Source organism: Desarmillaria tabescens (assembly GCF_030435595.1).
Source record: "Desarmillaria tabescens strain CCBAS 213 chromosome Unknown EV420scaffold_260, whole genome shotgun sequence".
NCBI lineage: Eukaryota > Fungi > Basidiomycota > Agaricomycetes > Agaricales > Physalacriaceae > Desarmillaria > Desarmillaria tabescens.
Genome location: NW_026848559.1, coordinates 18,003 through 29,043, shown reverse-complemented (window position 1 = coordinate 29,043; position 11,041 = coordinate 18,003). Strand labels below are relative to the sequence as shown.

General features: G+C 48.1%; 2 protein-coding genes across 2 annotated transcripts; both read right to left on the bottom strand.

Moving 5' to 3' along the window:
- Positions 1–2,681: 2,681 nt before the first annotated feature.
- On the bottom strand, positions 2,682–5,245 carry EV420DRAFT_1695117 (uncharacterized protein; the record flags this gene model as incomplete). Its single annotated transcript, XM_060479402.1, has 3 exons — positions 4,085–5,245; positions 3,499–3,946; positions 2,682–3,369 (listed from the first exon to the last, which is right to left on the bottom strand). Coding segments are annotated over exons 1-3 (2,216 nt in total), but the record flags the coding sequence as incomplete, so codon positions are not given.
- Positions 5,246–5,395: 150 nt separating this feature from the next.
- EV420DRAFT_1283889 (uncharacterized protein) lies at positions 5,396–8,788 on the bottom strand (the record flags this gene model as incomplete). Its single annotated transcript, XM_060468322.1, has 4 exons — positions 5,396–5,585; positions 5,697–6,804; positions 6,922–7,209; positions 7,261–8,788. Coding segments are annotated over 4 exons (3,114 nt in total), but the record flags the coding sequence as incomplete, so codon positions are not given.
- Between the last annotated feature and the right edge of the window lie 2,253 nt (positions 8,789–11,041).

The following is an 11,041-nucleotide window of genomic DNA, read 5'->3' as shown; positions in this document are numbered from 1 at the left end:
AGAAATGGCTCGTCATCGTCAACATGACCTCTGGAGCGGATACAAGTTTGTAGTTGGGAAGCCTGCGCAATCCACGAATTCAAAATCCCGCCGCGTGAACGCGAACTGATATCAGCATAATAGGAAAGGGTCCCAGCGTGCGGTAAAGGGACCGTTATTGAACCACTACCAATGAACAGTTAGTAAGAAGATATAAGATCGAAGTAACAACGGACTTGTTTGTCGAGGGCGACAATAGTATAGTGTGACTGTTGACTGTTGTTTCCCAGTGCATGTTCCATTCATCCAATCTAGTCTGGACTCTACCCACCAAAGCCCCCCCGTGTGAGGTCAATACACTACCCGGCAAAGAAAGTTCATTTGGTGGATAGAAAAACTGAGAAGGTCCACGTGGGATGAAGCGTTTGATAGTATTATACACATTGCATAAATTGTCCTTTCGCAATGTGGACGACAGGGACCATCTCTTGATTTGGCTGGAAAGCAGCTCCTCCGGGTCAGGCGGCAAGACCGAAAAATAGCTGCACTCCCTTGGTGTATAAGAGATATACATATAAAAATCCCCACTGCTGTCCTGGTTAGATACCATATTCGTCACAACAATTTGCCCATGTTCGTTGAGATGGGTATAGTTGTCCTTCGAAATCGTCAGTATACATTGAGAGTTCCATACATTGACTGACAACTGCCAAACTTCCCGAATTGGAAAGCGTGTATTGCCTGGACAAATACTCTGAGACCGACTACAGAACGGGTATTCAGGCATATTCTTCTGGACTCCGGCAGATCATACCTCTAAATCGTCTAACTACGCAGTGGCAGATTAGCTGTGTTGGTCTAAAATATCAAAGAAAAGTTGTTTTACCAGTTGAACATAGAATCGTACAAATTGCTTGGCAGTCAGGTTATGTTCATAATCACCGAAAGTGATCAAGGTGGTACCTGTGCACGGAACTTAGACTAAACCAAAGACAAAAGGAACCAATACCCTCACCGTGAAATACAATCACTGGAAAGTTTGGCGATCTGCAGATACCAAAGACTTGTGGGATGTTTGGGTGCCTACACAAAGCATCACTCGATGATCATTAGACAGACATGGAAAGCCGAACTTCATTTTAATCAAAGTGTCTGCATCATCATCGAATTGCTAGATTACAAAAATGATGTTCACTTTGCCAGTGAATAATATAGTAACAGACACTTACTTTCAGCGTAGCTTCTTCATTATCAGGAGAATATTGGTATACGCGAATGATTTTTGCTGTGTTGCTGTTCTCGACTGTGCCGTATCTGTCTTCGTATCCAGGGGAAGAATCAGGCCAAGAAAGAGACACGAGCTTTCCTATGTAGATGTCCCCCGGGAAAAATTCTCGAACCTACGAATAAGATATAGAATGTTTGATATGAGAATCACCTACCTGTCCTTTATAATATCCCTTCGGATCCTGAAGCTTCTCACAAATCTGGGCCGCATGTTCCTTCTGGATATCGCCCAAGGAACGTATCTCGCTTCGGATGTAGTGTGCCTGAGATTTTACGGTCGAAGTGACAGTGCTCAGGGCATCCTGCATCTCAGACATCGCGAACCTTGAGTCGGTAGTAACCAGAACCTTGAAAAGGACAGACAGTCAATACAAATACTAGTGCATACAACGCCCGAGCGCATACAAGGTAATCTGCCTTGATGTTGTTCACTTGCTGCTTGTATCCATCGATAACGCCGGAAATCTTCTTCGTTTTCAGGAATCGCGTAATGCTTTTGGACTTCAAATTCCGTCGAGTGGTGTTTAGTTCGGAAATTAAACTCTCCAGGTATCTGGACAGAAGTTTCGGTAAGTAAGGTTCAGCAATTTGTACATGCCAACTCACGCCTGAAGCTCCACACATACATCGCGAAAACGTGTCGCACTCGTATCACCGTGTGCTTCAACGGTTTCCTTGATGATCCGTATTGTCGTTCCAATGCTCTCTGCCAAGTCTTGAATATCTTTGTTGTTCTTGCCAGCTAACTAGACCTCCGCTCAATAACATACAGCAGCAGTTAATAGCACGTACCTCAATGACCTCAAGAATTGTCGCTATACATCCTGCAACACCCTTGATGTACGGAAATGGGGCCATTTCACCCGCAGCCGCGGTAAGCTTTGCAAATTGTATCCATGCGCCAATATTCGAATCTCCCGACATTCTGGTGGTAGTGGTGAGAGGGTGGGTCCACCGTTGGCACAGCCGAGCCTAGCACGGTATAAGTATACGCTGTTATGCTGTTCCAAGCTGTTGCGCTGTTTCCGAGCTGTTGAGATCACATGCATGGGAAGCTCGAGAATCTAGCGACTTTGCAGGGCTATGGATGCGGATAGAGGATACAGATTGCAGGCGAACAGCAGGATCATGTCCAAGGTTGGACATTGAGGAAGGGACATATCGAACAGGCGGATTCAGTGGTGGTGGAAAACTGGAAAACTGGATTTATTGGCCACCTCTGCTGATACAGCTCAGGTAAATAAGCGCAAACTAATCTACCTCGGTAGCTCATTGTAAGTAAAGGTACACGTATGAAGGGAAACGGTCAGGACGATAAGATAGGAGATAAAAAGGATGGTAAATCAATGGCTACGGCGTTATTATTCTTTTTCGATGGAGCCGGACGTACCCTTCGCTTATATTCCGCCCAAATCCTGCCAGCCAGACGAATGCATGACGTGTGCCACGTGTGAGCGATGCGTACCAACAGACGACTTGTCTTCGCTCCCGGCAAACCAGTAAGTGCGGGCAAGGGTGGCGTTAGGCCAAGGTAGAAGCGAGATAGAGATTGGGGCCAAACGGAGCCATCTTCAAAGAGACATCGGACCACCTGAAGAAAGGACCTGCAAATGAGCAAGGGTACTTCTGCAGAGTCCAGGATACGGGATGTCTCGGTAATCAGTGTTTGTGTGGCATGTTGGCGGAAGGAGCGATACACAGGGCACGAGACGAAGATGTGGTGGACGGTTTCCAGTGCATCGCATCCACTGATGCACATGGGGGATACGTTTCCGAAGCGTCGGAATCGTGCGTACGTCGTGTCCAGCTGATCTGATCTCGCGTAGAGCTGTACCAAGGCTGAATATGCCGAGGAGGCCCGCAAATAGGGATGTTCGGGAGGTGTGTGTTGGTCGTGGAACGGCAGTAGCATCGTCATGGCAGGGCGGAAGTCTGGGCTAGAATAAGCAGCGGAAGTGAGTACAGATGGCAGATATGATGATATACTTGTTTCAATGTAGCCGTCGTTTGGTGAGTAAAGCATAAAAGAATCCATAAAGAAAGTAGGTAAGGGTGCGGGAGGTGGCCGAATTTGTAAATGCTGAGAACCTGATGCGAGCCGATCTGCAAGCGCATTAACTGTTGAAGGGGTCGAGGAGGAGTTGGTGTGAGCTGGAGTGTAGATGATATTGGGAGGATGATGTGGTGGTGGAGAATGCTGCAAGAGATGAAGGAGCCATCGGTAGAGCGAACGACCAGGAAGAGATGACCATTGATGAGGCAGAGGAGGGAGGTGGAGAGCGGAAGATACAATACGAGAAGAGTTGAGGTGGTCGGTATAGAGAGTTGGAGAAGAGGGTAGGTGAGAAGGGGGTGATGGTAAATTGTATTGATGTATTGTTGATGCTATGAGTCCGTACGTCTCGCCATGATAAACCCACGCTGAAGTACGGAAGCAGTCGAGATTCATGGCCAGGGCAGAGGAATGAGAAATTGACGAGAAGGTTACTGAACGTTGATGTCGGAAAGAGGGTGCAGCCGGAAGCATAGATGCGTCAGATGCGAAAATCCCAGGAGGAATGGAGGTGGGAAAGGGCGCGTGAGGGGAAACAGCGTAGTAGGCATTGATGAGATCTTGTGCTTGTTGCATACGCAACCTTGGAGGTAAACCCAGGAACCAAAGGGGCTCCAAGTCCAGACACTGACTCGCAGCTGCACCACGGAGGAGATTGTCATCCGTGCCAGCGATCTGTATGCGAGTTTGGCAACCAACCGCTCTCCGTCGTCTCCCTACAACATTATCTGTCACGTCCGAGTCCGTAGCCATATACCCATTGACCAGATCCATCAGCGTTAAATCGGAAAGCCACTGTGAGGTTTGTAACCACTGTTCTTGAGCGCGAGTGGTAGCATTTTGAAAGTGGACATTGGGATGAGGTTGTAGTTGCACAACGTCATGTTTTGCGGGATCTAGGGTGAAGGATGCGATGTCAAAGAGGTGAGTCAGTCCGGCATTAGCCAAGTTGGTTATAAACTGTGGTGGTAGACTGAGACGAGTGTGTAACGTGCGATTCAGGTGACGCAGAGACACATCGCCATAGAAAAGGAAAGAGAGATCCGTGTTACGGATGGACAAACCGTTTTGGCGCATAGTGTCATGTGCAAGCCGCCACTGGAAAGGCAGGCCACTTTGTTGCCGCATGAACGAGGTGTTGAGAGACGCGCCGTGAAGAGGAAAGACACAATGGTTCAGTTGACATGTCCAGTCCGCGAGCGTGATACGAGCCATATCTCGGAATGTTCCTATATGATGGTTAAGGTCACGAAGCAGGCCGTTCACGGCTGCTACGCGATTCAAGCGAGAGATAGAGGGGAAATCAAAACCATGGAGTGACAGAGGCAGCGAAAGCAAGGTAGAGTTAAAATGAAAAGGAAAGGAGAAGTACTCGTGTACCTTTGCTGTGATCAAATGGTCCAAGTGAACAGCGTCAGTCTCTGTAATTGGCTGATAGGCCAAATGAGGCCTGAGTTTTGAGACTAGGCACTGTGAAAGGACACGGCGTAGTGCCGGCAAAGGAAGGCGAAAATTTTGGAGTGAAGGGAAATCAAAGGAAGATATCAAACCCTTGAGCTTGTGGTACTGCGCAGAAGGATCATTGATGGAAAGACGCAGGAACTCGATGTGAGAGGTCGACACCGAGAGATCATGTTGGACTAGGATATCAGGCTGTGCTGGGTGGACCGATGTAACTTGGAGATGAGAGGGAGGGTTAGGAACGTTTCGAAGGAAGGCGGCTGATTTGGGCCAGTTGGTTTCACCGCCATATGCGCTTTGGAAACGTTCCGACATCGTTATAGAGGAGAGGCACGTTGGCAATGAGGTTGTTACAATGGCAGAGTCATCCATCGCCTCCACCATCACAACCGGAATCGAGATTCTGTCGTCGGGGAGATGAGGTTGACCACGGGAGGCTTGAAGTGTTGCAACATGAAGGTGGCCAGTTTGGTGACGCAGGGAATCGGATAACCAGTGACTACCCATACTACTCGTCAAGGTGCACTTGATTGGGGACAGTGGTCCGCCCTGTTTCGTAATCCCACTAATTGTCAGTGCGTCTGTCAATCCGTAAAATGTCTTTATCCGATAAGAGACATCACTCTGGGCTGAAATATCGAAATCAATGATAGAGGAAGGCAAACCATAAGCCCTTATGGCGTCGTAAAATCCTTGAGGCTCGAGTCGATCAAAACCCTTTTTCTGATCTCGCCGAACGATGTATAGTGGAGTTTTGGTGCGGTCGGCCCAAGTTTCAAGCTGAGCAAGGAAAGAGGTCAGATCTCTTCCCTGTATGCCTGGTTGCGTCGCAATCTGTCCTTCTGGTAAGACAGAGTGTTGAGATAGATATGGAGTTAGCAAGGAATTCAGCCACGCAAAAGGCATATTCATGCACAAGTTGCTTGTGCAGATTCCACGGAAGTTAGTGAGATCAGTTGCATCCCCTCGTTTATGAATGAGGGAAATAGAAGAGGGCTTAACACAAGAAGGGAAATGAGAGGTGTCAATGCAGTAGTTCCAGAGATCCAAGACAAGCTGAAATGAGAAGTCATGAAGACTCTTTACCATCCATTTCTCCCAGCGATCAGGACCAGGAGCCGGTCGGGGATTACCTTTACGAATCAGAGAGCGGCCAGAAAGCAGGTCCATCTTTTGAGGCCATTGAAAGGAATCACATCTGACGTTTTCCCTGATTGAACGAACAGATGGACAATCCATCCATGGCTTTGGTGGGTCAGGACGGTCATTCCTGCAGTACAATGCAGAAAAGTAGTCCATCGTTTGAGCCTTAACATCATCGGCACCGGTAAAGTATTTGCGAGCATTAGGATTGTGGTCGTCGGGAATTGAAATAGCTGGTGGAGGTCCTTGAAACTGCGAAGGAGGATAGAGACGCTTAGCAGAGCCACCAAGAAGACATCTGTTAAGACGACTTTTATCGGCTTTGGTGGAGCGCGAACGTCGTTCATCCCTTTCAGCCTTGTATCGAAGCTTGGAGAGAGCAGAGCGAGCCTTTTTATAAAACAGAAGAGAAGAAGGTGAGTAGAATAGTGATGGAGGGGACAGAATTGGATGAAGGAAGGGATGACCAGAAAGGGCCTGAAGATAGGTGCCCGTCCATCGATTCCGGGCACACAACTGAGGCAGAGATCGTCTTTTCAAGGCAGAAATCATCCTATTCAAGCGAGAATACTCGCGAAGAATGATAGTGATGGTTGGGGTTACTATCTTCTGATGCGAGCGGTCGTAGGTATTGGGGAGATCAAAAGCCTCGTTGCCAGCGGCCAGGAAGATGTCTGTTAGAGCCTGCCATCGAAGTTGATAGTCGGAGTCATTTGTTATAGGATGCTCATGAAGTCGAGCTTCCCGCGCAAGGCAATCAACACGGTCTGCAAACGTTTCGAATCGGTAAGACTCATGGCGTTTGGGGACTATGAAGCGAGGCGGGTAGGGAGACCTGTCTTGAGAACATGCAGATGTTAGAGATGAGGATGCATCCAAATCTATAGGCGGTGAGCAGAAGACTGCTGATGATATCAATTGGTGATCAGTTCCTGGCATAAAACAGCGAGGAACAGAGATCACAGAGAGATCAATCCCATGGGATGAATGAGCGCAACGGTCAATGATGGACCGACAAGTGCCATTGTAGGCATTGAAGGTGTACACATGACGAGCATCATTATCATTCTGGTTCTCCCATGTATCAATCCCACGAGACTGATGTAGGAAGTCACGGTACGCGGTGCGGGCATAGTTGTCGCCTGTCGCGTCACCCATAACCTCTGAGGATGTGAGAGTAACATTAAAGTCACCTATAACTTGCCAAGAGTGTTGAGCAGATGCACATAAGTGAGAAATGCAGACCCAAAAGTCATGGAGAGCGTCATGCGGACTTGGAGCACCCCCTGGGTGATACGGAGCATATACTCCCACAAGGCGATGAGAGAAGCCCCTACCACTGTCAGAGGGAAGAACGACATCAACGCATACAGCTCTTCCAGCCAGTTGGGGCGGCAGAGGGACCAGTTGCGAGTGCAACGAAGCAGTAACTCCTAAAGCAACGCCCCATTTCGAGGTGGTTTTATCAGCTTTAAGGCCAGGAGATTCGAATACCTTATAGTCTCGTACGTTGATGCGTGAACGCACCGAGGAACGGGACTTGGTCTCAGCAATCAACCAGGCATGTGGACGGTGGGTGGACACAATGTTAGAAAAAGCGGAATGTTTCATCACATCAGAAAAACCATTCGCATTCACAGAGACAGTCCGAAAGGACTGAGACATATTTGCAGATACAGAAGAAAAGAAACAGAAGAAAAGAAACAGATGGAGAAGAACAGGGACAGAAAAATGAATTTTCGTAGAAGAAGAAGAAAGACGCGTAGTTTCTCCCATATCTCGCCCAGATGTGCGGAGCATTTTTGAAGGTGATTGAATGGGTTCACTGATAGTGGGAGGAGAGGAAGCGAGGTTACAAGGAGAAACGTGAAGGAAAGGAGGCATGCTCACGGATTGATCCATCTGGGGTGTGTTATTTTCACCGACAGGGTCAAGGCGACGACGCTGATGGGGACGGTCATCCTCCTCGCCTTCAGGGTGTTGATGGGGAGGAAGTTGGGGCCCGTCAAGGGAGGACGTCAAAGTGAAAGTCGCCATCCTGTCGGCCAGTGACGTATAGTAGACGTTAGCCTCACCTCGTAATTTGTCTTGAAGCTGAATGGCCCTGTCAAGCGCAGCGATCTGGTTATTGACCTGTGCCTTGACCTCATCATTAGGAGCCATCAGCAAGAAAAGCTCCTTAGAGGACCGTTCAGCGCGAAGACGAGTGAGCTCATTATCTGCCATAGTCAAGCGATGTAGACCAGTTTGAGAGGCAACAGACATCGCGAACGCATTTTGAAGAGCATTGACGGAGGCATGAATGCTCATGAGAGACTGGTTCTGGATGTTGAAAACGTTCTGAACAGATTGAACAGTCTGTACGCCGTTTTCGCGGAGAAGATCAATCTGCCGTTGCAGGTTTTGAATGTTGGCTGAGGCTGTGGCTGAATTTTCACTGTGAAGATAAGTAGGAGAGGCTGGACATCCACGCAAGTTGAAGAAGAAGAGGTACATGGGTTTTGAAATGGTGACGTAGGGAGGTACACCCCGGGGCAGAGGTAGGTCGGTGTTGAGCAGGCGAACAGTGTTTTCGAAGCTATCCATGATGACGATGTAAGCGTCACCATTCAGTTCCATCCTGCTCCGAATAATTGAGCGAGGACCGATAGTCTCGCGAATGACTGCATCCATCCCACCCTGAAAACCCTGGATTCCGCCACAACCAGTGATAGCGATGTCATACCCGAACTCTGGCACAACGAAACGAGGCCGGAATATGGGTAAGACACGGTGATTGATGACTATCGGGTTGGATTCCAGGTTTTCAATGGATGCGGGATCGAGAAAGTCAAACGCAAGACGGATAGCATTCGCGAGGGGCATGATGGTATGGAACTGAAAGAGCAGGCCCCTACTGTTAAGAGCAGCAGCAAGCTGGTCTTTCATGTTCTCAGCGTCGTTGACACTGTCCATGTTGAAGAAGCCCCTTCGAGTTCGGTCATACCCGCTCGTAACCTTCCAGTCGGCTTTGAGTCTGCCATGAGCAATGATAGCGTGCCTGACGCCGTATAGAATGTCAGGTCGGGGAGTGGCAGAGAGCGATGGGGATAGGGATATGAAAACGTAGTCAACAGCCTGTCGAGCATTTCCAGGGACGACTTTAAGATCAGCTGGTAAAGGCATGTAGGTCTGGGGCGAAGTGAGGCGAGCGTGCTGGACAATGTGGGGGTAGGTGGCCACAAAGTCAGTCTGAGCAGACGACTTTGAAGACCGATCTAGTCCTGACACGGCGAGCTCCAGACCCACAAACACAGTTGAAGAGGGTTCGAGCTCCCCCGGTGGAGTATGAGGGCGAGGGAGGTGGTCGAAGCTGGGGTTTTCGAAGGCAGGCAGGGGGTGAGACATTGTTGCAAAAGTGCTGGGGTGGTTTCAGATTCTTGAGGGCGAAAATCAAGTATTACAAGTTGATAAGCAGAATAGATTGATAAGGAGAGTAGGGTTTTGGGAGAATTATAGCGAGAATATCATAAACGGCGAGGGTGGTGGTGGTGGTGGTGGTGGTAGGAGATGGAGGCGATGTGTGCCCTGAGACAGCGGGCCGGTGCGGGTGGAATAACCTATATAGTGCCTTCTTTCGGAAAGTGTGACACGACATTATTGGCCACAACCTAATCGACGCCCTTCGTAACCTTTGTTAGGCTCCTACGAAGCTTGAGCAATGAGAATATGGCTTGTAGATCAACGACGAAAATAAAATCTCATGGAGGTCGGTCTGTTCCGGGAAGAAATTTTTTGTGAGGCAAGTGATAGTCGCGGGCATGGTCGTTGTAGCTATAATGCAAACTAGCGCTGGGTGAGAATGCTTTTCGGCAAAGTATTTAACGTGACAATGGTTGCACCCCCCATGTGAGGTTCATCCTCACATGTAAATAACTGTGAGTTTCCCATGACATCATCGCGCGCAGCGCGGAAAGTTTTTTTGTTTTTAACACGTAAATAACATGTTAAAAACGTGTGATTTTCCTGTTATTTCGCTACGCGGTCAGAAATGACCATATATGTATGAATACAAGGTAAATCAAAGGTAAATCGAAATTTATCATGGTGCACGACAACAAGCACCACCTAGAAGTAGTCATCTTAGTGACCGATGATGCTTGGAGCCTTGGAAGAGGCCGTTCCGTAGGCTCATCCCACCGGAGTTTCTCACAGAATTTCACACCACTGCTGGGACCCTTCGATGTTTTTAACGTTACATACATGTTATTTTCATGTGATTTACTAGGTATGTTATTAACATCAGGCATTCTCACCCAGCGCTAATGCAAACTCGCGTATCGAAACATATTAGCCTGGTACCCGGGGCGGGGGTCCATACCTGAGCTGTATCAGCAGAGGTGGCCAATAAATCCAGTTTTCCAGTTTTCCATAGAGGAACCCCCCAATCTCGCTGATTTTCCAACTCCGAAATAATGCCGGCGACAAGCTGGCACGTGCTCCGCGTGCCTCTAAACGCGACGCGTCGCCAAATCATCTTTACACCGCTATCCCACCTGTTTGAGGCGCTCCATGAGGTCATTATTACTCTAGTTATCTGCTGCACATAGCATAGTGAAACGGAAGCACTAATGGACAAATAATCAACAACATCATCCTCTTTGAGCCATATAGAAAGTTTTCTTCAGTTAAATGACATCTGATACTATGCCACCCCTCCATAGTTAAATATTATATGGTATTCAATGTTCTAATCAATGCTTAATACTGGGGTTAGACCTGAACCGGTCCCTCTTCTTATGAGCCAAGCCTCACTAGAGGGACCTGTAAAACTCGCGCCGATCATGGCACAGACATTTACGGGCATTGCCGGTGTCCAAATTAGGGAGGCTTTTCCGGATTTAGGTTTTGGTGTAGCTACATTGCTTTCATGTTGCGTCACGTCTATGTCCCTCGTCTATCTGTCGACAGCTTCATTTCTCACATAGAACCTCATTAAATGTCCCAAGATGTATTTAGACCAGAAAACTTCGCTTCAAACACGAATTCCTTGCCCATTCCCATTCAAATGACCCCTGATTTGTTCTCCTAGTAGCAATCAGTCTTTTCTACTGATAATACTCATCATATGCCTTCTCA